The sequence below is a fragment of the Atractosteus spatula genome, chromosome 3 (assembly GCF_055471065.1).
Source record: "Atractosteus spatula isolate fAtrSpa1 chromosome 3, fAtrSpa1.hap1, whole genome shotgun sequence".
In the NCBI taxonomy this organism is placed as follows: Eukaryota; Metazoa; Chordata; class Actinopteri; order Semionotiformes; family Lepisosteidae; genus Atractosteus; species Atractosteus spatula.
Window position 1 is genome coordinate 60,570,256 of NC_142708.1, and position 27,058 is coordinate 60,597,313.

At 34.9% G+C, this 27,058-nt stretch overlaps 1 protein-coding gene across 1 annotated transcript in view; it reads left to right on the top strand.

Annotated features, from left to right (window-relative positions):
- The window catches only part of cntfr (ciliary neurotrophic factor receptor), a 197,266-nt gene that overhangs the window by 160,860 nt on the left and 9,348 nt on the right, over window positions 1–27,058 (top strand). The window contains exon 7 of the mRNA XM_088910707.1: window positions 25,905–26,094. Within this exon, the coding sequence (XP_088766833.1) occupies window positions 25,905–26,094 (190 nt within the window). The remainder of the gene's footprint in view (window positions 1–25,904; window positions 26,095–27,058) is intronic.

The following is a 27,058-nucleotide window of genomic DNA, read 5'->3' on the forward strand; positions in this document are numbered from 1 at the left end:
CAAGCATACCAGCCCCAACGATCAAAAAAAAGTCTTCTCACAGACTTTTGACTTATTCCAGGATGTAGATTGTTCATTCATTTTATATGAAAATACTACTCGCAAAGTGATCATTGTGAATACTACAGTTCTCTCTATACACCGAGCATCTGGAAATTTCAATGGAAGTGTGAATCTGTAAGATTATTTATATTTAAGAAATAAAAATATTAGCTTCATTCTCTTCTTAACCTCCACTGAGTGTTGCCAGTCAGAATTAATACATTTTAATCCACAGAATGAGTCACCATTAGCCTGGTAATTTAAACATGATCTTGTACCACATGCTGAACCATGTTTAAAAATCCCTGATGTGTTTCTGTGATGTCCTCAGTCACAAAAGAAATAAAATCATGGCTAATGACATGAATATGTACGTACTTTTGTCATTCATACTCAAGTGTCTAGTTGTTTAACAGGCTTGGTAGTGATTTTCTTGGCCCACTACCACTGGCTTCCTGTACATAAAACAAAGTGACAGAAGCTGTGCTCAGGGTCCTGCAGTGATTTAGGAAGTAGCAATGTCTCAGCAGCTGATGGAAGGACAAATAGCAAGGGTGTTTATTTAAACAGTATGGTGTAAGAAACCACCATATGAAATGAAATTAGAACTGTTAAAGTATTTTCACTGTTTTACCATGGTTGAATCAAGCTTATTCCTTGTATATGTTCCGCATTGCTGTACATTTTAAGGCATGGGTAATATATTAGAATATAAAAACAATTACAAAATGAGAGGAGGCCATTTGGTCCATTTAGCCCATTTGGTAGTTGACAGCTAATTGAAGATCTCATCCAGCTATTCAGAAGCCAGGGTATCAGCTTCAAGAACACAGTTAGGTAGCTTGTTCTACACTCCCACAATACAAATTATTGGGTATTATATTTCATTATACCCTTCTGTGCTTTGTAAGTTTTAATCATTATTTCACTGTGCTTTACAAAATCAGTATGATTTTACTATGGTAAAACTATGCAGTATATTTATATCAATGGTTTATATGCTAATGCTACTAAGAGCTTTTGTGAGGGCAGAATTGTATACTATACTATGAGCTTGCTTGCTCTTTGATGATTTCTTTGCTTGCTGTGAACTTAAAGTAAGCTTTTTTACTGTACTCTCTATGGAATAACCCTAATTTTGCAGTTTACAAGTTCCTGAATCCTGGGGCACAGTACTTAAAATTTCTTTTTTCAATGGTTTGTGGTTTTAAAACCATTGAGACATACATATGTTTATCATTCTAATTTTACACTTTCATATGGGTTAAATTGTTTTAGCAGCATTTGGTGACGATTGTTCAATCCCCTCATCCATGATACAGAGCACCAAAAATGTAACTAGATCAGGAGGCCCACACAATGGACAGCATTGGTAACCCAAATATTGCTTTGATCTGCCTGGGAGAAATAATAGACAGGAGGTAGCTGAGAAAAAAAGGAAAAAGTTTAAAGAGAACATAAATGCATACATATGTTTTCTCTTTCTTCTTTCACGCATCAGGTCAGTTGTCAGATAAGAAATTCTGCTTTTACTGAAAATGAAACTGTGGATTAAATGTTCCATTTCAAGGAATCAGCATTCAACCTAATTAGAAATGAGCAGAGCTAAAAAGGTTCGGATCCAGGTACATGAGTCTGAAAAATCACTCAACAAGGCTGCCCTGGCATTAGTCCCATTACAGCACTGCACATTCTACACATACACCGATGAAGAAGATATTATTTATGTTTAGAATGACTTCAGTGCCTATCTTAGATTTTTAAGTGTAGGTTATAAATATATATATATGTCTTTATTTGTTGCTTATGATACAGTTCCGTATTCTTAATACTCTCACTCAAACGTATCTACAAACTTTCTTTATATGACCGATATTTTGATATCTGCCTAAACATTAAATTGCTGGTATTTTTGCTGGTTTATTGAGCAGTCAGGCTTAATATACTATTAGCAGTCAATTAATAAGCTTATTATAGGAGGAAAGATTTGCATGTATAATGTTGCATACAGTATATTCATAGCCCAGGGTGAATGCATAAGAAACCAAGTCACAGTTTTGTAAATAACTACAGGTATGTTTTTTTGTTCCTTTTGGCACAGATCATGAAAATTATAGTATAATAATGTCAAGAAGGTTGTGGTCATACAGACAAAAACAAAAGAAAGGAAAATATAATTCCAGGCCTGTTGTTTATTTTTAGTCAAAGGACAAGAAATTGTGGTCCAAAAAGCAAAATACACATTTTGGCCCAAAGCACTTACAGTCATACTATAAATAATTTTACAAGTTGCCCCTCTTACATATAGTGGAATCATATTTTTTTTCCCCAAAATGCTTTGTACGCATGGTAGTAATAGCAATCTTTTATATGGCCATCTGTGTCAGGCCCTGTTGGATGCACAAGGCCAGTCTACTGCATTCTGCTACTCTTCTGTCTGCTCCAGGTTTTGCTTAGTGATGTTTTGTCTATATACCAAGGTTGGATTTTTATGTATTTATATTGTTGACCTCTTTTTTACACACAAAGTGCTTTTGAAAGTTCCACAAGTTGTTTTCCTCTCATCTTCAGGGACTGATTCTCTTGAATGCTTTATCAAGGCACAGGAGATACAAATGAAGCTATTCTACTGCTTGACTTGTGTTTTACTTGTTCCATGTCTGAAGGTTTTAAGGACACAAACCCCTTTGTCTGCATATGTTGTATGTGAGAAGATATAAAATAAAGGTCATGCAGAACCAGTTAATGCAAATCAAAATAGAAAGGCTATAACTTGTACCTCATTACCAAACAATAGGTGTCATGAATTTTAAATCCTCTTCAATCGTGTATTAAGTAAGGTACTGTATATTGTACTTTTTCTTTGTCACCTCAAATAATCCTTGACTGTTGACATTTTTACTCAATCATGGCACTTCTACTCAATACAGTTTTTTATGTGTTTTAGTAGTATAGTTGAGTGTAGAATTAGTTACACCTAAACTGACTTGAACAGTAACTTCTCTCCTGCCATGTTGAACCCCATACCCTGGTTTCCTTCAAGAAACAGAATGGATGAGATGCTTGAATCTATCAGTTACTAATTACCAATCAGGCTAAATGGGGCAAGTCACTTCCTCTGTTTTGTACGCAGTTGCTAAATTCTTCTTTCTCAATATTTAAATAGATTTCTTATTGTGATGATTGTGCAATTTCAGAAATAACATATTTTAGATGCAGAAACCAGCTTTCATTGAATAAGTACAATACCAGTCTTTTCTGTTACTTACAATCAATGTCAGTAACAGCAGCATTTAAGTTGTAGTGTGGGTTATTGTAACTATTGTTTTGTAACTTAAGTTGTAAGATTATTAAGGGTATTTTAGATTATCTAATAAGAAACTATGAGTAACAGACAAGAGGATAAAAGAGGAAATTATCTAGTATAGATACATAATAATAAAGTATATTATTTTCTGTATTAGTTCTGACCGCAAAGCTAAACTAGGGACATATTTTCCTCCTATTTCATTGAATAAATTAATGCCATTTGTATAATTTATTTCTTAAAGGGAAGTCAAGCATGTAAATGGCTGTGATTGTTCACCCTTAAATAATTACCGCCTTTAATTTTGTCTGTGGTGCACAATTATCATGTGCTATTTTATGATCTAAAAGGTGCTTCTGCAGGGTCACCATTCCATGCTGCTATAATTTTATGAGTTGGAATGCAACCCCTTCCAATATGCAACATTTTTTAAGGATTTTTTTTGTTCAGTTAAAAGACAACTCAATAAGGAAAGTAGCAAACTGATAGAATAGTTCAGGTGGGTAGCTGCATCAGCATGCGTAGGCTGCAAAGAAACAAGTAATAGGTTTATTCCATGCTGAAAAAAGAAGAAAACAATGTTTCGGCCGTGGAGCCTTCTTCAGGTGTAGAAGAAGGCTTCACGGCCGAAACGTTGTGTTTTCTTTCTTCTTTTTTTCAGCATGAAATAAACCTATTACTTGTTCCTTTGCAAACTGAAAGAAGGACCAACGCTTTTGGTAAACTGAAAAGCTAATTTTGCCTTGCTTGTAGGAACACAGGGTCTCCCATAAAAGCAATATGTATCACTTTGTGTGCACACAAGTGACATAGGGGTATAATATTGAATATATACATCATGTATTAATACACAACATAATATGCCACCTATGGTATTTATGCATTTTGTATTGTCTATTATTTATTATGTACATATCACATAATTACATAAATAACATATTTCTTTATTGTAACTGTCTTTAATTAATTATTTTGTTATTTTCCTAAGCTTGACAGTCACTGCACTATATAGTATAAGAACTAAGAGTGCATTCTGTTGGCTTGTCAGCAGTGGTAACAGCTTGCTAGGTCACTTCTCTAATAGGTTTGTGGGACTCAGATAACTTTAAACAGTTGCTTTGCCCTCCTTTCATTTATGGTTCATGTATAATATGATTCCATAGATCTATTTTCCAGAACTTCTAAAACGTTTGCATGTGCCCTTCACTGTTGTTTCTAACTCTCCAGTACTGTGGAGCTCTGTTTTATTCTAATTGCATACTGAATAGTGCAATGACTTTGGAGCAAAAAACAGTTTTTAAAATGTTACAGTCAGTGAGCATTGTGAGAAGCTAATAACCTGCACTCACTGGAATATGTCAAAGTGACGCTTAACCTACAGCTGCAGGAATCAACGATTCTGGTTGTGCTAAGGTAAAAAACTGCCCATATCAGCTTTGTAAAAACATGTAAAATGTACTTATCATGTCATGGCTTAAAGTTCTTTATGATCATAGATATAACTTAGGATTTTTCCACCAGTAAAATATTACTTGCTTAAAATCCTGATTTTCCTTAGCTAATACTGAAGGACAGGTTTGTGCTTTTGTTACTACAGCAATTTACTTTGTCTCCTGATGTTTCCATCACTGTTCTTGTTAGACTAGAATTTCTATATAGAGCCATTAACTCATTTTCGCTCTTAAGACAATATTTCCTCTTTGGTGGATCCCTTGTATTGGTCACTAATTAAGGATACATATTAAAATGTTATTGTTGACTTATTAGGCCCTCAGACTTTAGTATTAAATAGGTTGGCTGTATTTAATATTAAAAAAAATGTTTTTTACAATACATCCCACAACCAGCAGCTTGTAGAAGCTGGATTTCTTTTTCTGTCCAAAGCAAGATTCATGTATCCATGTTGACAGGGTAATGTGCTAATGCACATTCAGACTTTTCTGAACATTTTAACTTAATAGTTTAATATGTATATACAGGCACACATATGGTGGAAATATAATTTGTTTAGTTCACTTTCATATGGGATTGATGTGGCACAGACTAATGTTGCCTAAACCAGTTAATTGGAACACTTACTGTACATTTCAACAAATGAGGGGGAACAAGAATTTTTAAACTAAAAATCTCTCCAGTATTTTTGTGTAATAATTTTGACTATAATCTACTAGTTATCCTTGAACTTATATTATAAATTATGCATATGTATGTGTGTGTGTTTATTTGGATTTTCTGTTTTACATAATGCTTTAGGGTGATTGTTATTAAATGTGCAATATTAAATAATTATTTTGGTTGAATAGGTATAGCTTCATACAAAAGAGCTGAGCAAAATTCTATAATTAGTCGTGACTTGTGTTTATTTTGGTGAATTAGGTGTATCTTTTATGATCTATAATAAACATCATATTCCTAAGCTAATATAGAAATAAATAAGTAAGTTATATACAACTATGTTGATTAGTTGATTAGTTAACACATAAAAACAATTAAAAATTAAACAAACAACAACAACAAAGTTTTTTTCTGTTGTCTCACCATGAACCTTAAGGGATAGTTTGCTGTACATACAGTACTGTATATTGAAGTATATTGAAGATGCCACCTTTTTCAAGACTGTTTAAGTTTACCTGTCTCAGCAAACATGCTAAATTAATTTTGGGGGGTAGATGCATGAACTAAATTTGTTCACAATTATATGACTAACTTTCATTTTGAAAATATATGGAATCAGATCTGTGGAAGCCTAAGAAATATGGCTTCCTTTGTTTTTTTTCCTGGTTAGAATAATAAATCAGACTTGCATAAATGCAGTTCTAGTTATGAGATTGTAACCTGGACACTAGCGGGTGGCTAAACCACAGCATATGGCCATTAATATAGTGGACCACCGAAAGGGCCATTAATAAAAGCACTGGGAAGGAGAAAAGAGACAATATCAAAGAAATACTCATTTCTTTAATCTGCGTTCCCTCTGCCAAACAGATACAAAGACCACTGCCTCAGATGTTTTTGTTTTTTTCCCTTTCTTTTTCATTCATTCTTTTTTCTTGACAGCCTCCACCCCAACCCCCTACCTTTTTAATAGGCTTTTGTGTGTCTGCCAAAAGTCACTCTCATCCTCAAACCAGCACTTAGATTAATCAATAGCCTGAGCATTGCAAAGCCATTAGCATTGCAAAGAAAAAAAAGGTTTTTCAGCTGTCTCCCCTGACATCTAGCTCATGAAAGTCTAGCCTTCCACCCTGCACCCCCAACACCCCATGCAAACACACACAACCTCTCACTGCACACACATGCACACATAAGACCCCCCTCCCCAGAGTCTGAACTACTTATGCAGGCTGTGGTGTCTGACATTGCACGCTCAAGAGAGAAATGACCATTCTAATGTCATTTGACTAGATCCTTACTAGCAATGACTGCTTTGGCAGGTAGCCATTATTCATAAACAGAATGATAATCACGCCCGACCCAGATGTCCAGATGGCTTGTGAAGAAAGCACCCACAAATCCCACAGGCACACAGAGGGCAAGGTGTCCAGTGTCTTCAGAGGCCCACTAAAAAACATGCAGCCTCATGCCCTGAGCATCAACCCTTACATTGTCTTTATTCTAACCTTTGTATCAGACCCCCGCCACACACACACCTTTCAAAACCTATATTGGCTTCTTTTGTTCCTAACTCATTTATTTCATCTGCATTTATTTAAAGGATATCTATTCTTTTAATTCAAATACTTTCCATTTTTTTTTACCAGATTCCCATAAAAAATCATAGTGCAGGGCAGAAGAGTAGTTTGGCGTTCACAAAAATATTGGCTATGATGGTGATCATTGTTGTTGTTATTATTATTATCTGAATGCATAATGAAAGAGTTACACTCATAATCCTTAAGCGTTTGTTGTTAACGTACCAGCATTTTAGAAATAAATACTTAAATTATAACTACAGTGTATATCTGCTGTGTTATTTCTTCCTGCTCCTTGTTGTTGTGCTGAAAGGCTTTAAAGACTGATGTTTGTCTTTTATGAGGTCATCAATCCCATGAAAACAGATGTTTGTTTGAAAGCCTCCAAAAATGTCTTCTTCCATTGCAACAGTGATCTTTTTTCTTGTGTTTTTGAGCATATTTTGTGGAACAGACTAGCAGTTTACAAGATTACAGAAGGGAGAGATTTGCACTGACTTCCATTAATTTTGAATTCATTGCAGAAACACGTTTTTTCCCCAAACCTTACTAAAACTATGAATGCTGAGATGTAAATTTATTTTGCAATATGCTGATGCTTGCTTGATTATAGTCTTCATAATTAATTGCAGTCATTGGCCTCAGCAGGGGCATAACATTTCTAAATAATGTTTTGCTAATAGAACATACATCACTAAGATGTATTCTGACCCCAGACTAAATACACTTGAAATTAAAAGAATTAAAAGTTAAAATGAACTCCTAAAAAACATAAATCAAAAAGAACATAAAAACGTTAAGGCTGTATTTTCCTCATAAACATATACTTTAAGGTGACTTAACTAAGACTTCGTGGAAGTAATTGATTGCTTTTTAGAAATGTGTAAGCCTCTAAGCCACCAGTCTATCTCAATCTATAATTCTATCCATTATCAGAAAGCCAGTTACCCTGGTGAGGTCCGTACTAAACTTAATCCCGAGCTAAAAGTGATGGAGAACATGACTGCGTGATGGTGGGAATACCAGACTATCACAGAATCCATTCTGTACTTATTCATTAGTTTTGTTTTCTTACAGTGTAACTGAGTGTCACACATACTTCCATGCTCAGATCACTGTACTGTAACAACAATAATTCTTAAGCTTACTAGGATGGCATGGTGGAGTGCCAATTAGTGCTGCTGCCTGGCAGCTCAGGTCCCAGGTTCGATTCTGTACTGAAGAGCCTTCTGTGTGGGTTTGATTATTAACTGGTGTTCTGATGATGGATGGAAAGAACATTGTACTATGCAAAGGTAAAAAATAGGCATAGAAAAAATAAAGATATTTTGTATGACACCTGTCATAATAAAATTTAAGGTTTATTATGACTACTTTCCATAATCGGTATATAATCCAGTCTATTCAGTAAAAAAAGGGAAAAACAAATTAGCAGACACTGCTATATTAGATTGCCAAAAGTGTTTTTTTATTTGTGGAATTGTAGATAATTTCATGTATTAGTGTAACTGCCACTGAACCATTGATTTTACTGACATCTACTGGGGGTGTAGCCAAACAACAGGTTTTTACTGTAGTTGCCCTAGGCTTGACAGATCTAAAAAAGCAGGAGAAACTTAAATTAATTATAATTGTTGCAATTCTAGGACAGCGTACCCATGGAGACGCTAAAAATGTGTTATAAATTAGAGAGAGGAACAAAATGTGTGTTCAGTAATTAATATCCTTAACGGTTCTTGTTTTGTTTTTCTTGGCAAAAATGACAGATGTACTGTACAAGTGAAATAAAAAGGCATCTAAAGCACTTGGAAATCCTAAGGAAATGCTGTTGAATGAAAATGAACAGGCACTCCATCTTTTGGTTGTTTTCCAAACTTTTGAAAGAAACTTTATATAAACTATATTCATTTTGCTTAAATACTGTATATATATATTCAAGCAGAGATGGAAGGTTACATTTGTTTGTCATGGGAACTGCAGCAATCAGTATTTCTTTTTCAGTCAATAGATAAGGATGTCATAAATAATAGCATTTAAATAATTCTGTCTTATTATTATTAGTTTTATGAATGGTATTAGTTTTTTTAACAGTGTGAGTATTTTTAATGTCAACAAAGCTAGGTCATATTTTGTAGCTCTTGACAACTTAGGAACAAAGATGATTAAAAAAAATACAAAATGTACCTATTTAATGTTAGTTCAAGTAAATGTATAATAGTACTAATTTTCCAGGGAAAAGTTAATTCGTGTTAGTGTAATTGTACAATACTGCCATGATTTGCAATGTTATATAACTCCTTCCTTCTCCTGAACAAATCACAAACACAAACACACATACATGTGCTCTGATGTATCTTGTTCATATTCAGATCATGCACAGATAATGCAAAGTACATACAGTAGTTTTAATAAAATTGGTTTATTCTTCACTATTTGTACGAGTATGTCAAGTCTGCCCAGCAATTTTTGACTTTGGGATTGCAATATCTTGTACAAATCTTGCACTAGGCACTCCCAGAGCTGTGTTTTATAGAAGATAGAAGAATATTTTATAACTGCTGTTCGCAGGTGATCTAAATCCAGTAGGCACTGTTCTTTCTCTGTTTTTGTCTAGTTTCTGTTCTACAGCATATCTCTTTTATATCAAGTTATTCTATCATCTGATTTAAATGGGTTTCAGTCTTATTCACCTGTCAGGTATTTCACAACAGGTGAGTGTGGGGGAATGTTAGGTGCCAGACCACTGCCGGCTCACAATATACAATATACAGTATCTTGAATATGTGCTCCTTTATGTTACTTGGGCAACAAGAACATAGACATTGAATTATGTGTGAGGCTCCCAAAAATCAATGTGTTAGGCCATCTTGTATTTTATGACAAAAGCAGTGTGCCCACATTATATGAAATTTTGAAGTATAGGAAAAATCTATACACACCAAATCTGTTAGCTGGCTGTTCATGCTTACCGTCAATATTTCATTGTAAATATAATATAATAGAATTAAAAGGATAATGTTTGGAGCTTTCAGAATCTCTGGCACATGGTGTACAATTTAGGATTTAATGCTTTGAGGAAAGCTACGATTGATATTGAGGGGCATCCATAATGATTGTCATTATTAAGCCAAGTATTAAGTATAAGTATTAAGTGTTGTCAAGTATTAAGCAAGGCAATCCACCAAAAGTTGATTCACCTTACTTCATTGCAGTGATGTTCACTGGGGACTAGAATGTGTCAAATGAACACAGTATTGCTTAGACCTTTCACATATGGTTCAGTGACTCATTAAGACCCCCTAATTAATTAAGGAGAAATGACAAGGAAGCTCTGAGTCAGTAAAAGTAATTCACCATTTTCAAGTGTGTTAGGTCTGATACAGCATATTATTTTCTTAGCAATTCAACACATTTAAGTTGTTCACAATACTTTAAATATTTTCTTGTTGGTGTTTTTTTTTCTTTGCATGTCAATTAATATGACAAATGGTAATGCATGTATTCATATTTTGTAGTATGGTCTTTGTGTTTTAATCATCTAAATGAAATGTTAATTGAGGTATTAGGAGTTGTCCAATTTGTTTACACTGATCCAGAGATTGGTTAAGTCTGTTTTTGCTATTTAGATATATTACTGTATGTTTTTTCTCTAATAGGAGTAAATATATGCATGGAATTACACAAAAATAAACATAAATTATGTTACATGTAAACATAAAAAATAACAGTTTTGGAATCCCAATACTTCCCAATGCTGTCCTAAATTTTGGAATGAAGGCATGGATTTTATGTTATTAGTACAGTGAAGGTTCAATGTTCAAGCCTGACATCACAGAAAGATTTTAACCTTATTGGGTAAGAGAATCTGTCAGGGCTTTTACTGTGATAGTGTTGTATTGATGACAATAGCTCTGTCAGGTCTGGTTTGTTGCAAAAAGAAGTTGAAGAAACAAAGTGAAAGGAAAATGAATATATATTATATATTTACAGTAGTGGAACCAGCTAAAATATTACATATTCATATTATAGTATTAATGGTACTGTATATACAATATAATGCATATACTGTGTATAGTATTAGAGCATGGAGCCATGTCATATGCAAGCTTCAAAACAGCAAGGTTAAAAAGGTTAAGAGGTGTAAAGATAGTATTATATATGTGCGTATTTTGTGTACTGCCTCTTGCATGTTATGAATTTAAATTAACCAATGACTTTTAAGCTTTGTGATCTATAGATATTATTTTATTGTGTACTTTGTCTTATTGTTTGTATTGTATAACATTAAAAATCTATAATTCACAGAAACAGTATATGCCAAGTTTGTCAAATAATTTGTCAATGACAGTAACCACAAAACAATATTAATGATCATGGTTGAAGTTTCACTACTTCTGTAATCTTTTTAAACAAGCAGCTTGTCTGAACTGCTTTGAATTTACAAGCAGTAATAATGCAGTTATGAGCTACAGCTGGAAATATGTTCGCGATCATGTGTGTCAGATTGAATGTGGTCTAAAAAGTTCTGTGCATATCCATTCTAAAAGTTACACTGAAGTACTGATTTAAAAAAAATATTGAAAATATTAATGAGTATTTTGTTTGGCAACTTTATCATCTTAAATATACTGTAAGACCAATGTGGCTGCTTGGACTATGGGACTAAGTAATAAGCAACACAATCAATTTTCTTTCGTCCAAATCTGTCTTATTCACACTTTAGTTGCTATACACACACCTCAGTCTGGGTGATAAATATAACAGTGTATTCTGAACGAGCAATTCTCTCTTTTAAAATAACAATGTTTTGATGCAACAATGTAACTTGATCTCCCAATACCAGGCTAATCAAGTTTAATCTTTAAGCTTTCATGTGACAAATCTTGTCCTCTCAAATACAATGATTTTTCAAGGTCAGGGCATAGCTGTAAAATGTCTAAAGATAAAAATGTGGAAGACAGCTCCTTAAAAGCTCGTTTTGAGAGTCTGCTCCTGAAAAAGCAACTTGCATAATCTTCTAGTGAGTTTACCAGACAGGAAACAACCAGGTTGATAGATTTATCTGTCATGCTTCAGTTAGACACACTGTAGTGGCAAGGTGGTTATCACTACTGCCTCACAGCTTGAATGTGTTACAGTAGGTTCAATTCTGGTTTGTGTCGTCTTCTGTGTGGAGGTTGCTTGCTCTCCTCTCCTTCACCTGGGGTTCACCAACATTAAGACATACAGCAGGGGACAGGTTAATGGGTGTCTCTATTTTTTTTTCCCTTTGTGCTTTTGTGTGTGTGCACCACATGATGGATTTGAGTCTCATCCAGGGCGTAGTCTTGATTTACACCCTGATAAACTCCAGATTGCTGTGACCCTTACATGCAATTTCCTTATATTCCATGTATTCCTTATACTAGGAATAAGCAGCTTTCTGATAAACAATGCCTCAGAGTAAATAATAAGACTCTGTTCATACATATATGTTTGTATAGATCAAATAAGCTCTCTTCTGCAAATAACCTTTTGAAAATGTTTTAAATTCCACAAATGGGTCTATTACAATAATAGTTGTGTTTTTGAATGTCAAACTAGTGTGTAGTGCACTGCACTAGTTAGGATTCTTTTTATGGGAATCTAGTAAAAACTGGAAAGTATTTGAATTTAAAGAATAAATATGCAGATGACATAACTGAGTAAGGAACAGAATAAGCCAAAAAAGGTTTTGAAAGGTGTGTGTGGGGAGGGGACAAATACAAAAGTTACAATAGAGACAAAGCAAGAATTGATGCTCAAAGCATAAGGCTGTGTGTTTTTTGTGGGCCTCAGAAGGACACATTCAATCAATCAATCAAAGTTTATTTATCAAATGCACAACAATAGAGTATGCAGCAGCTGCTATGTGTCCAGGGTGTATGCAATATTAGTGTAGTATGCTGAATGCAATGAAAACTGTATGTCCATGTAGACATTACGGGTGATTTGTTGAAGGAGCTGCAGGCTGGCTATTTAGCAGTCTTATTGCCTGGAGGTAGAAGCTGTTCCGTAATCTGTTGGACTTTGACCGAATGCTTCGGTACCATTTACCGGACAGTAGGAGAGACAACAGCTTGTGACTGGGATGATTGGGGTCCTTGAGAAGAACCTGGTCTTCTTAAGACATCTAGCTGAGTACTGTATATATCCTGGATGTTTGGTAGCTCACTGCCGTTAATGAGCTGCGCTGTCTTCACCACTGTCTGCATTATTTGTCTTGTGGTACCTTTCCCTGTGGTCTGTGTTATAATATTATACAGTAATATATCATTCCTTTCTTGAGGAAGAATTCATTTGAGCATTCTAACCTTTTATTATGCTTTTTTTTCATTACAATGAATGCTCCTGTCTTCACCTAAGACAAATAGACTCATTGTCACCACCCAGTAGCTAGGAACCTTTTACGTTCTTAATCTTAATCTTAACCATTCGTCTAACCCTATAATTCACTGCATTGGCCAATTTTAACATTAATTTATATGGGTAAAGAATAAAATAATTTTGACTTTGATGCTGATAATGACCATGACCCTAAAATCTGTTTAGAATCATTTTCTGCATTTGGTGATTCTAAGAAACAAGTATGGACCACCTATAATTACAAAAGCAATGGTGTTTCTTGTTTCCATTTATATGTCTCTTCTCATAGTATATTTAATCAACCTTCTATACTAGAGTCTACCATCAATGTATTGAACATTATTTACAGACTTCACTTGAAGGGCTATACTTTGGCTACCACACCAGGGTAATAAATGGCATTATACGTTGTTATGTACCACTCCAATGAATTAGATGTTGTTCTTTCTGAACTCCTGATAATAATGTGACGTATTAACAGTATGCTTCACTGTGAATGTAATTCATGGAGATCACAGAGATTATTTTTCAACTTTTGTGAAACACACACAGCTTTTTATAATAAATGCAGCATAGTGTTGTGCGAATGAAGACCACATTGTTTCCTGGAATGAATCAAATTCAACTCAAACTGCTTCTGACTTTCATGCCTAGTTCCATTTCCATGCAAGGGCCTGTGATTGCAGCAGTTAGATCTTCTGATAATTGTTAACTATGTGTTTGTTCACACAAACATTTCATTTTTGATAGTTGTTTTGTGAGATACAGTATATCTAAAGTGAATAATTTGCATTATTGTTAAGCTAAGTTTTTTTACTTAAAATAAGGTGATTGTTGACATTTGCACTGCCTATATCTCATTTTCCTTAGGTTAGAGGGCAAACATTAGTTAACATTTTACACAGTACCTTTCTATCACAAAAAAATGGAAAACTGTCAAGAGCACAAATTTTTGCAAATGCAAATCTCACCTTGAGATGTCAAGGTTCAGACTGGTGGCTTGGTGATAAATTAATTGACAAGCACTCTAAGGTCTCCATTAGAAAGTTTCAGCATTACATTATTGATTTCAAAGTCCACGCCCAAAAATGTCCTAATTAATCCAGCATGGAGCACCAACAAAGAACCATAGCTTATGTAACTGGGACTAATACATTAATTATTTCATTCATCTTTCCATCCAATATGGTAAAACTGTTTTTTCTTGATAAAGGTCGAAGCAACTTGGAGCCTACTGCAGATAAACATTGTTAAAATAATTCAGTTGCTACCAGTACATTTAACATTCAATAGTTTACTGCCAAGGGCTTTGTGTTTTTGATTCCAACTCCACAAAAATGGAGCTGTGGAAGATGTACAGTAGTGCTTATGTATGCCAGATATAACTTCTTGAAACATTCTGCTTGAACTTTTTCATCATTTCATTTTTTAAAAATGTACACACTACAAATTGAAGCTGTAGCTACTGTATGTATTTTTCATCACGCTGTCCTTACGATGCCTACTTTAAAAGTTTGAAACGTCCAATGCTAAATGATTAAACCAATATACTATAATCAATAATCATATTATATCAGTATATATTTGTCCATCCCTAAATCTGAGAATGTGTGATGTGTTTTTATGTTCTGGGTTACTGTAAAAAAACACATTTTTAAAAGATTGTTGAAACTTACACGCAAGTGGTTTCATGTTGTTTGAAGTGACATTTACATACATTGAGCAATGTTGAGAGTAGCCACATGATAAGAAATAAACAGCTGTGAGCCATGAAGGCAGAAGTGCAAAATGATACCAAGAGATTTACAGCAGCTTAACTGGAAATATATAAATTGTTCTTGAAAAGGTTTACATGTGAACTGTGGACTGAAGGAAAGAAAAACTACATCATGATCGCTGGTGTTTAACTATTCCCATAACATACAATGGGTTTGGGGGGCAGGGTGGTTAAAACATAAACTCCCTAGAGACACTGGAATACAAAACTGACATTAAATGCAGAACTATCTGTTTTCATGGCTCTGAAATTTTGTTGGCATGTTCACACACTTGTGGTTTAGAAAGGCTCTAGTGGAGTGCAGAGCACAGCTTACGTTTTTTCTAAAGTGCCCTCCTCCATGTAGACAAATGAAAAGCATGAACTTGCAGAAAAGGAAGGCTCAGTCACACAACAGTGACAGTTCCCTAACACCAGAACATGTGTGTTATTCTTGTGGAAAAAGTGCTGCACAAAAAGATCGGTTTTGTTATTGTTCCATGGGTAATCTGCCTGAATGACATGAGTTATGCAAAAACTTTGCTTTTATCTTGAAGTGACCATTGTTGATAAATACATTTGTTTATTAAAAACTCATAGATTTTCTTTATTATTTTAAGATCATCTGTAATAATAAGAATGTTATTAAGTAATATGACAGACAAAATGGTCTTTTTGCAGTGTCTAGGTGTGTTAAAACTGCATGAAGAATGAAGTGTGCAAATTACAATGCTAAACCAATGTGTAACTGTGTTACATTACTGTGTGAAAAGCAAGAGCTCTATTCCTTACTATCTGGAGAATACTGTATGGTTCTAAACTGTACAATTGCATACCAGAAAATATATAAAAAGGCAAATTTAATCTGTTTTACATTTTACAATATGTGTCTCATGCTGGTTTGAAATACATGTATTTAGAAATATAAAACTAAACTTGGTTTCAGTGTCGTTTTGTGATGTTTGCCTTTGATGCTTACCAATAGCAAATGTCCCATGACAAATTTATCAAGTTTAGTACAGCATGCTTCAATAATGTTTCATCCCATTCTCCAGGTTAGAATGCCATTCAACTACACTGCAGTCAAACATTTTCTTCTTTCTCAAGAGGAGCAGACTAGCTGGGGGAAATAATTTTCCTGCTATTGTCGTCTTGCAAGAATCAATTGCACTTCCCCTTCCCACCAACAGGGGTCATCTACCAGTGCCAGACAAACTAAACCAACAAAATAAAATAGTTCTCACTCTTGCATTGAAGTCTGCATATCTGTTAAATGATTAAAAACATTTTAAGGTCCTATTGTTTGAATGAAGCTAAACACCAGAAATTATGACCTACAGCCCATAAAGTGTTTCTGCATTCCCTGAATTTTGATGTCTGTATATTCAATTTCAATAATGTTTATACAACACACACTTGTTTACCTGGCAATTTATAAACACGTTTCTTTTTTATTTTGTCACTTACAAACAGCATGTTAGGTTTATTTGACAAAGTAGTGATTATATACTTGAAAGCAATAAGGCATCATGAATAATGGTAAAATCATATGAAAGGGATTCCAGTTTCAAAACAAATAGCTTTTAATGGAAATTCTCCAGGATCCAGCAGTGGAGGTTTAGATTATAATTGCGGAAGCAAGCTAACAAAAAGAGATATAAAAGAAAAAATGATATTTGATTTGTGGTGAGCAAGAAAGCTGAGTTCAGTGGCTCTATGTGTGAGAGTGGGATTGTGTGTGAGGTGGTGATGCAGGGGGGAGGGGGCTCATTAGTTTGATAGACAAGCCCCTGTTTTGCCCAAATGCTTTTATCCTATCAATAGCAAGTCAGACGTGAATGTGGATGTGGCATATCATTGCTTTTTTCATGATAGCAGACAGCCTCTCTTCTTGGCTTTGGAATTTATTTACATTCTCTCTTCTGAGGGGCAAAGGCTTTTTGAAAGAGAGGAGCTACAGTGAAGCCACAGTTTTTTTTTTCAGATTGGTGGTATGAGGCCAATTAAAGAGTGTCATGCTTGGCCAATGTGTCTAAATTATTTTACAGTAAATCACAGAAGCCGGAGAAGGCATGGGGCTGAAGGTTGTCTGGCCAACGCCAGTTGGCCCACATCTGGGACCAGCTAAAGGTTTAATGCCTGCCAGTGTTAAAGACTTTAAAAATATAAAGAAGGTTCCTGTTGAATTGGCCCTGGATACACAACACTAAGCAAGCAGCCGAAGAATTTCTGTCACAAATAAAGGAATTTTTTTCCTCAATAAGTTGATTTAAATACCAAAAGGATGAAGTCAAGCCTCAATGTTATAGTTAAATTGTATTGCGTATCAGAATGAGATGTGGGTCACTCTTTCTCTCTTATGTAATCTCTTAAGAATTTAAAAAGCTTTTTTCCCCCCCACTGTATCAACCTGATCTTAACACCCGTCATAGACTTAAAGTTATTTTAGAAAAATGCAAATAATATGCAAAGAAAAATCTTCAAGCCATTTACTACAAAGTCTATTCAAATCCTTAAAAAAGATAGAGAAAAGCACGGTGAATCATGATACAAAACCTAAATTTAGTTAAAGAAAAGTTTAACGAAAGCACATTCAGTTATTTGTTGGTCTTTTAGACTTTGAATCAACACAGCACACGAATAACAGTTAAAATAAATGTACTGTGTATAATTATTCTTTTGTAAGAACACCAAATCTTATACTTTATGGTTAACAATTTTTTTCCAAATAAAATTTTTTCTAATTTTTTTATAAGGTGCCATGAATAAAATCATGACAGAGCCTGGCACCATTTATGTTTCTATAGTTTTGTACTCAAACTAAAATATAGATTGGTTTCAATCTGTATATTAAAGTTCAAAATTATTAGCGCCTATATATATTCTTTTCTTTTAGAATAAAATTTTTAATAAACAGGCTTATAAAACACAGATTTTAATCTTCCTTATGAGCTGTATTGAGGAAGGGCTAGAAAGCAGGCTTTAAAACATAAATTAATATTCCACAGTACATGCTCTGGAGCCTTTTAACTGTGGTTTGCTACACTTTGTGTTTTGTAGTTTTCTGTATTGTGTCATCTTTAATTTGAATATGCACTATTTTTAATTTAAAGCAATTTCTGAAGGCCAAAGACCCAAGATGACCACACTCTTGTATATTAGCATTAACTGAGAGTTTCCTTGATCGAGAAACTACTCCTGAATTCAAAACATGGAAATATACAATTGATTTTATTTAAACCTCTCAGAATTATATTGTGATATATTCATTATTCAGAAAGCTGTTTAACCCTGATAAAGCTCATGGATACGATGGAGTCTGTCTGGAAAACTGTGAACAAAGCAGGACTATAACCTGGATGTGGTATCAGTCCATTGTGGGGCAACCACAAAGGGTAAATTTAGAGACACTAATTAACATGTTAATGAAAGGTGAGAGAGGATCAAAACACCTGGTGAAACCCTTTATTCGGTTTCAAAAATAAAAAAATACAAATAATAAATAGCAGAACAACAGCTGTAGAATTTATTTTAATTTATATCAGGGATATATCCAAGCTGTTTATCTCTAGTTTTATGACATGAGGCATCACTGCTTTCTAACATAAACAAAAATGTTCAAGAAGTTATTTCTCCTTTACTGTCTCCCTCCCCCAACAGAGATGCGTCAGCATTAAATGGCATGCTGATAGTGTCAAGTATTTCATGTGATATATGACATCAGCTTAATGCTCATATTGAATAGCTCGCTCTGATGTGTCTTCTTTTAGAGGTATCTAAAGAATCTGTAAATCCCCAATTTACTATTGTTTTTATATTAATAAGAGAATTTAAGATTGCTTTGAAGTAGGTTGTATGTTCACTTCAACCATCATTTCTTCTTGTAAACTGACCCAAGACTTATCTTTTAAAAGGCCAAATATAGTGGAAACACAGTTCTTAATGTGAGTATGACAAAAATGAAATTAATCTGTCTAATATAGTATCCTGTCCAGGGTATAGTCTCATCTTGTGTCATGTGCTTCTGAGATAATCTCTGGTTTGCAGTGACCCTTACGAGGAATTAGCTTGTTTCTTTTAGTATAAGGAAGGATTTGGAATAAAAATAAGACATAATATGAAATAGTTGTAGTGGAGATCTGCATCGGCCTGTGTATTCTACAAAGTAATAAGTAAAGGTTGAATTTATGCTGAAAGTAGATAGAATGAAAAACACAATGTTTCATCTGTTAAGCCTTCTTCAGGTGTGAGGGAGAGAGAGGAAAGCAGCAGAGATATAAAGCATAAATTAATATAGCACAGTGCATAAAATAAAATTGTATTACTGTACACATTTAAATTATAAAATTTGTCCCTACTTGTTTACCATACTTATTCATAGTTCTTAATTATTCATAATACTTAATGCATTTAATATAATATTCAATACAGTACTTATAAATATTTCACAGCACTCACAGAGTGTGGAACTTCTCTATAGTTCAGAAATACAAAATTGTTTGTGAGTATAATTAGTAAATCCTATGATTTAAGAAATAAAATTATGAAATATGGCTTGCTTTAGTTACTTTTGCATACCTCATTTATGACAGATGCTTGTCGATTATACATCTTGTCTAATGATACTCCTCAGAGTGCTATTATTTTGCATTAGAATAATGTACACACTATAGATGACAACAAATCAGGGCATTACAGAGCATTTACTACATAAGCTTCAGATTTCCCTTTCTTAGCAATCAGTCTATTTCCTTGTTTTTCAATTATACGCCTTTTTAAAAAGCTAAGACCAGAATGTCTTAAGCACTGTTACTCTGAGTAATCATATTATTGAGGAAGCACTGGTCAATTTTCCTTTTGGTTGCATAATTCAAAGACTAACATGTCAATGGGAAAAGCTATTCTGCAGAGGATTTTTGAGAATATGTTTCTATGGATTTGATGTCTCTCACATGAATGGAACATTCTCTAATGTTCTTGTTGTTTTCTTCAGGTATATCACCACACACAAAGAATTTGAATATGTTTTCAAATGTTTCAAATACTTATAATAGAACATAAGCCACCAATAAAGAAACCTGTACTCGTTTCCAAGAGCAGAGTATAGACAGATATGCCACAGCCACTCTTGAAGGGGTAGAAGGATGAGGCAAGGAGCCAAACTCTTTTCCTCACAGGGACCAGGGATTGATCCCAGCAAGGGAGAATTTAAAGGAGGCATTTAAACTTAACCTCTTTGGCGAGTGGCAGGAAACCAGACCACCTAGAATAAACACACAAAAATGAAGAGAACATAAGTGACTCCACACAATTGTAAGTCCAAGGCTAGAACTGAGTCCAGACCACTGGGACTGTGGGGCAACAGTGCCACCTCTCCCACCACAAAAAATAATTGTGCATTTATACCACTTGAACACCCACCTGAACCATTCTTCCTCTGCCTTTAAGAACATAAGAAAGGTTACAAAATGGAGGAGACCATTTGGTTCATCTTATCATTTGATTCTACTAGCAAATTGAGCCAAAGATTACACCAAAATGTTTCTTTAAAGAAGCCAGAATTTCAGCTTTGAAAACATTATTGGGTAATGTGTTCCAAACCTGGTTCTAAATGCATTTCCCCATAATTTCCACTTGTGTCCTCTGGTACAGGTTTTACTATTGGTTAAGCCTTGAAGATTGCTGATTCCAGAGCACCAATATCTTTTTGTAACATGGTGGGTGAAATTGTACACAATATTTTACTTACACAAGGTATTAGTAATACACTGCAAAACTTTTAAATGAAATCTCTTGATTCCAACTCAGCAGTTCTGCCGATATATCCTATCGTTGTTTGTCTTATGTATTCTTTAGAAGATGAAAATTAATTGAAAATTTAGACACCTGTCTTTTTTGTACCTAGCTTTTAGAATCTTACATCTTACTGTTACTCTCCTATTTCTATAATTTATGTTTTTGTTAAATGCATGTGACAATTTATAGGATACTCTAAGGTGAGGACCCTAGGACATCCTACAAAGGGTTCCTGTTTATATCCACATACTGTATCTGCAAAATAGTGGTCCTAAGGTGACAGCACTAAAACTCATTCATATATATGCTGGATGCCATCAGCACTGGCCAATGCCCAGCGGCCACATGCCCAGAAAATGTTGCTTTAATGTCGCAGTTGTTCTGAAGCTGGTATGGATCAATGTCCCATTAGATGTAAAGTTTGCTTTGTGGCACTGGAAGGGCCTATAGCTTAAAATTAAGAATATGTGCTTGTTGAAGCCCACTTGGTTGCTGTTTTCTAAGAAAAACAAAGCTATTTAGAATCTTTCTGACAGAACAGTTGCATTCAGTCCTCATATTGTTCAGAAGCTTTTCATTACATCATTGCTTTTCCCATGATGTGGTCTTTTTCTGGTGCCAAAACCTTAGAGTAAATTATTAAAATTAGGTTCAGCACAATCAAGAGATTTATTTAAGTTTGTTTTGCTATATATTTGTGGTTTTCTAAGAGGGGAGCACTTGGCTAATGGTGTTGGGAAGGATTTAGTTACAAAAACATGTTTGAAAATCTCTTAATACGCTGTGAAATAGTGGCAGGGTTCCAGTGTAAGACATGTACAGTACAAATGAACATCTTAAGAAACTCATAAACATTCAAAGCCAGAGTGCATAGACCTTCTGCTTTTGAAATCCTAAAGTATCATGAACCACATACTGTATGCCCTTCTGTGTAATGTAGAGTGTGTACAGTTGTCCAGCAGCAGATCAAAAAAGAAAATGCATTTGTATATAAATGGTCAATAACCATAGTAGAAACACATGTTCATTTTCCAGTTGATGTTACCCGGGAAAACAAAATTACAAAATAACTAAATTAATCATTTGTTACTGCATAGCTCTAATTAAATTTAGCTTAACATTTTATTGCTTGACTCTAGAGATAAAGCAATATGCTTGGGAGCTTCAAGGTCTCTTTTGAAGTTTTAGAAACTAAAATTATGTTTATGTCTCCTCATCTTTGCCTGGTTTTGTAAGCCAGAAATATCAATGGTAAAGACTTCAAAAGTTTAGACCTGCGTCTTTTCTTGTATAAGTAAATGCTAGTGTAAATATAAGACTACAAAGAACAAGAATGTTTGAATCAGCTATAGATGCTGTTGAAGCAGTTGAGAATAATAATGTACAGTGTGCTGATATTAAAGCTGAGCATGTTTGGGTATGAATTGAACACACCAAAACAGATATTTCAGGTATTTCAATGAAAAAGAGAAGCACTTTTATTAGAATAAAAGGTTTGGTGGCCACAGTTGACACAGTTGTCTCTAAGCATGCTGTGCACCATTAAGCAAGCCAGTCATTCAAGGACCTCTTTCAAGTTTTCAAGCTGTACATGGGTTACTGAAGTTGAGAGTGAAATGATCTGTTACTTACTGCAGTGTTTAGAATACATAAGTGTATGTGAAATGGTATGTAAAAATCTAACACTACTGTTTTTTTCTGTAGTCTATGGGCAAATATAGACTGTTGCCTCAAATCATTTTGAACTGCCAGTCCAGTGACATCTAGTGGTGGGAATGATCACATGCAGGCATAACTGTACTGTTGTGTTTGTGCACTAACACTTGCGTACTGTAAGGATTACTGCAATAAATAATAGCTCTGGAACCCTTGTGACAATGCTTGTGACAATCGAGTGCAACACAGTAGAGTGTAACTAGCATGTAGTAAATAAAATTTGCAGTGAATCCAACAGATCAACTTTTTAAACACTGTATTTTAAATGTATTTTTGCATTTCCTTATTCTTACATTTTTGTAAATAGTTGCATTTCTATGATAGAGATATGTTAGACAACTGTGGTTTAAATTTGCAGGAAATAATATGAATTTTATATTTTTTCCATTTAAGGAGTGTGTTTGCATGGACTGCAAACCCACCAAAAGTTGATTGATGCAATACGCAGAGTACAGAAAGGGTATCTTCTGCATTTTCCAGGGGTATTCAATATTCTAAAAAAAATGTTAAGATTATTAATAATGCAAAAACTGACAAATTAAAATAATGTGTGACAAAAAAGCTCTATGAAGACCTTGTTTTACTGCATACACTGCACAGTTTAATCTCCCAACCCTATCCAGTAAATTAACAATTTAGATAATTCTTACAGCTTGCTTACTCTAGATGGGCCTCTTGATTGGTGCTGAATGTAACTTTCCAAACAAGTCAAGCAAAAATAAGTAAATACATTCAGTCATTCTCTGGTCAAGGAGACAAGTTAGAATCATACTTAAATAAAGGTTCTGTTCTGAGCCAGACAAACAACCTCTCTAATGGGTTTACAACATCTGCTTTTCTTAAAGCAGTGTAACTGATAACATATCAGACAGTAGCTGGTCAAGCCTATAGACTTTATTGAAGAGTAGACAGAAGCTGGCAGATTTCTAAGCCCCACTGAGACTGTGCATTCAAAGCCCTGTAAAAGGCTACACTTCCTCAGCAGACTTATATACACAAAGTGCAGAGCCGTGAGCCATACCAGCCTTTGATAGTGCCTGCCTGTTTATCAAAACAACGCATTAATGTGGCCGCATGCCGGGTATAAAGTTACAATGGAAAATGCTGACAGAGGGGGGTGTATTTTTACTTTTAATAACAAGATCAAACAAAACCAGCAGAGCTGTTAAAAACGCCTTGCTGAAAACAATGCATTAGAAAGGCCCCTGCATTATCTGTTGTTTCCACAGAATAGAGAGAAAAATAGGATTCACAAATTTAAAAATGCATGAGCATGCAAGTTCCTCATCTAGGAATTCATTGTCTTTTTTACGTGTTTAAGAAGTATTCAAAAAGGGCAGACATTATTTTGTTTAAGCTAGAGAGGCAGGAGAAGCTGAAATCAGGAAAATTAATTATTTTATCAAATTGCAAAGGAAAGCATAGCTTGGAAGATATCTTAAGCAGATCAGATTTCCCTCAGCCAGCTTGCTAGCCCTGTTTTTTCTTCTGGGAATTATTGAGCAGCACTACCTCCTCTACAGACATGAGATGACACACAAGGGTACCGCTGAAATGCTCACCTTTTGCACATCCACCACTGGTGAAATATTTCACACTGTTTCTTTCCTGCTGCTTTTCTGTTCTCATGGACAGCCCAGCTGCAGTAGTATTGTTTAAATTGCAAGTATCAAGCTGCAGGAGTTCTCTCATCCAGTGCAGATCGCCTTTTAGTTTGAGGTTGTCTTTAAAGTTCTGCAATGGACAGGTTTCAATCTTCACCTTCTCCTAAGGAGGTAGATTAACATGAGGCTCATCTGTTGTTTTAAACCCGAAAATGCCTGAAAATGTCAGAAATTGTCAATTCACAAACATGTATGTTATGACCCCAAGTGTCTAGGGGAAAAGGGGTGTAACATTTAGGATAGTTTTGGATGCAGGTGGGTTCTGGTGAGGGACTTAGGAAATGTGACAACAAGGGTTGGTGCAAAAAGTGATGATTTAAGGTGATTTAAGGTGAATAAGTGACTGGTACGTAATAAGACACAATAACGCACAGGGGTAAGGGAACTAGAGTGGTGCCAAAGAAAAGAAAACAACAAACAAAATGGAACTGGCTAAGAAAGTGAGGGAAGCTGACCTAACTACAAAAGAAAACCCGAAACACACGGACTTTGGCGTCTTCAAACGCCCTAGCTAACCTTTACTGATTACCCAAAACTATAAAAGATAAACGGCACTCACCTGTACTAACTAGTGTTACTAATACAAAAGTGTGTAGAATGTGCCCCAAAACCTAAACTAATCCTATACACAAACGTTCACACAAATACACAAGTGAACTACGAATACAAACGAGAGTAGACACATGTAACAGGGTACAAAAGATCACAGAGGTTAAACATATAACACGTTAGGGCAAGGTAATGGCAAAATAAACGATAAACACACACAAACGAAAGTACAAGACGAACACAAACCAACAAAGCCAAAGCTATACAAAAGCACACAGGAATGAAGCGAAATGAAGCCAAAGCAAAACCAAAAGCGAAGCAAAATCGAAGCTAAGCCGAGCGGGGCCGAAGTCAAACGAAAGGCCCCTTCATTCAGAAAACCCCCAACTTATATACTAAATAATATGCACTCTGATTGACTGAGAAGCTGATTGATGATGACTTCGTCACAAGGAAACAATGATGTAATGATGGACCAATGGGGGAGGCAGAACAATCAAGGTCAGGAAGTGTGAAACACAGCAACAAAACAAACACAGAGCACACAGTGGGACATAACGATGTAATTACATTTAGAAATTTCTGGAGCACAGAGATCCCTCTGACCCTTGAAGAGATAAGAGACATGTTGTTCGCTTATACTACCGGAGTTATTTTTTATGGAAATGTAATTTTTGAGGTATTTTATCAGAGAAGCTCTGAACATTGTATCATACTCATACTCTGTGTCATAGGATGGTTTTTATAAATAATTATTTGAAATGGTATTTTTTCCTGACTCCCATAGATCTGCGATTCCCTTCCATTTAACAAAGCATGTACTGTACATGAAAACTAATTTTGCAGCTAAAGCTGAAATTAAATCAAAAGCACTCACGCCTAGGATTAAGGTGCTTGTCCATCCTAGTCCTTGCCATCTATGCAGAAGCCATTTTGAATTCATGGTCTGTTGTGGTTGAAAGAATGCACATTGTTAAGTTTTTTAACTGCCTTGGCAGGTGGAACTCTCAGAAAGTACCTCCCACACCATCACAGATGCTTACGCAGGAAAAGAATACATAATCCAAGTGGCTGCCAAGGACACTGAGATTGGAACCTGGAGCGACTGGAGTGTAGCCATTCATGCTACCCCTTGGATGGAGCAGCCTGTACAGATTACTTCCACCACAGAAGCAGAATCCATCGCTGGTAAGTCATCATCCTGAAATAAACCAACTGTTGGAGTGGCACTAAAATAAGATGGTAGAGTGACATGACCTTGTAAGGAAAAATCAGTTCAATTTCCTTTAAAGATCATGTGTATTGTTAATAATAATAACCATTATTTTATATGGAGCTTTCCATGGTGCAGTACATTATATCATACTTGGGGTACATGAGGTATACAAATATAAACAGCTTGTGGAATTTAATTAATATGACTGAAAGACAAAAAAGCCCCTGTTTAACACTCAGTGGCTTATTATTCTAAGAGAGGAGCTTCCAGATAAGATAGATACATTATCTGTAGCACTTTTAAAAAAGAAAAACATCAGTAGTGAGTACTCATAATTGTCCATATAAACAATTAAAAAAATGAGTTAAACAGGTGGTAATACCGGGACATCATACAGTAGTCACCCTTTTTCATATAGGAAATTACATGTAAATTCACATTTTGTTTATGGATTACAAAGGCAAAAAAGTGTAAGCCAAATCAAAATCATTTGTGCTATCCTCATTGTGATTTTACAGATCGCTAAAGCACAGATGCTTTACATTTGCACTATTAATTTGTTATATAAAAAATTAGATCTGTATATTATCCAAATATTTTGAATTTTAAAAAGTCACAGAATTTTGTTGTGTAAAAAAAACCATGGCAGTTTGTATCCAAACTTCCAATATCTCAATTAGAACATAACATTAAGATTGTAAACAAGAGGAGGCCTTTCAGATCATCTGGCTGATTTGGATCCTTATTACCTACGTGTTCAGAGGATATCTTACTGCCAGATGTATCATTTCTAGTTTCATGAAACTTTGGAAAAGAAAAGCCTTTCAGCACCATATTCAAGCACATTCAAGGATGTGAACTAGGAGGGCTGGGGTCACCCATACACCATGCAACAAAATGAGTAATAGATCATACAAAGTTAGCAATGGGCTTTTG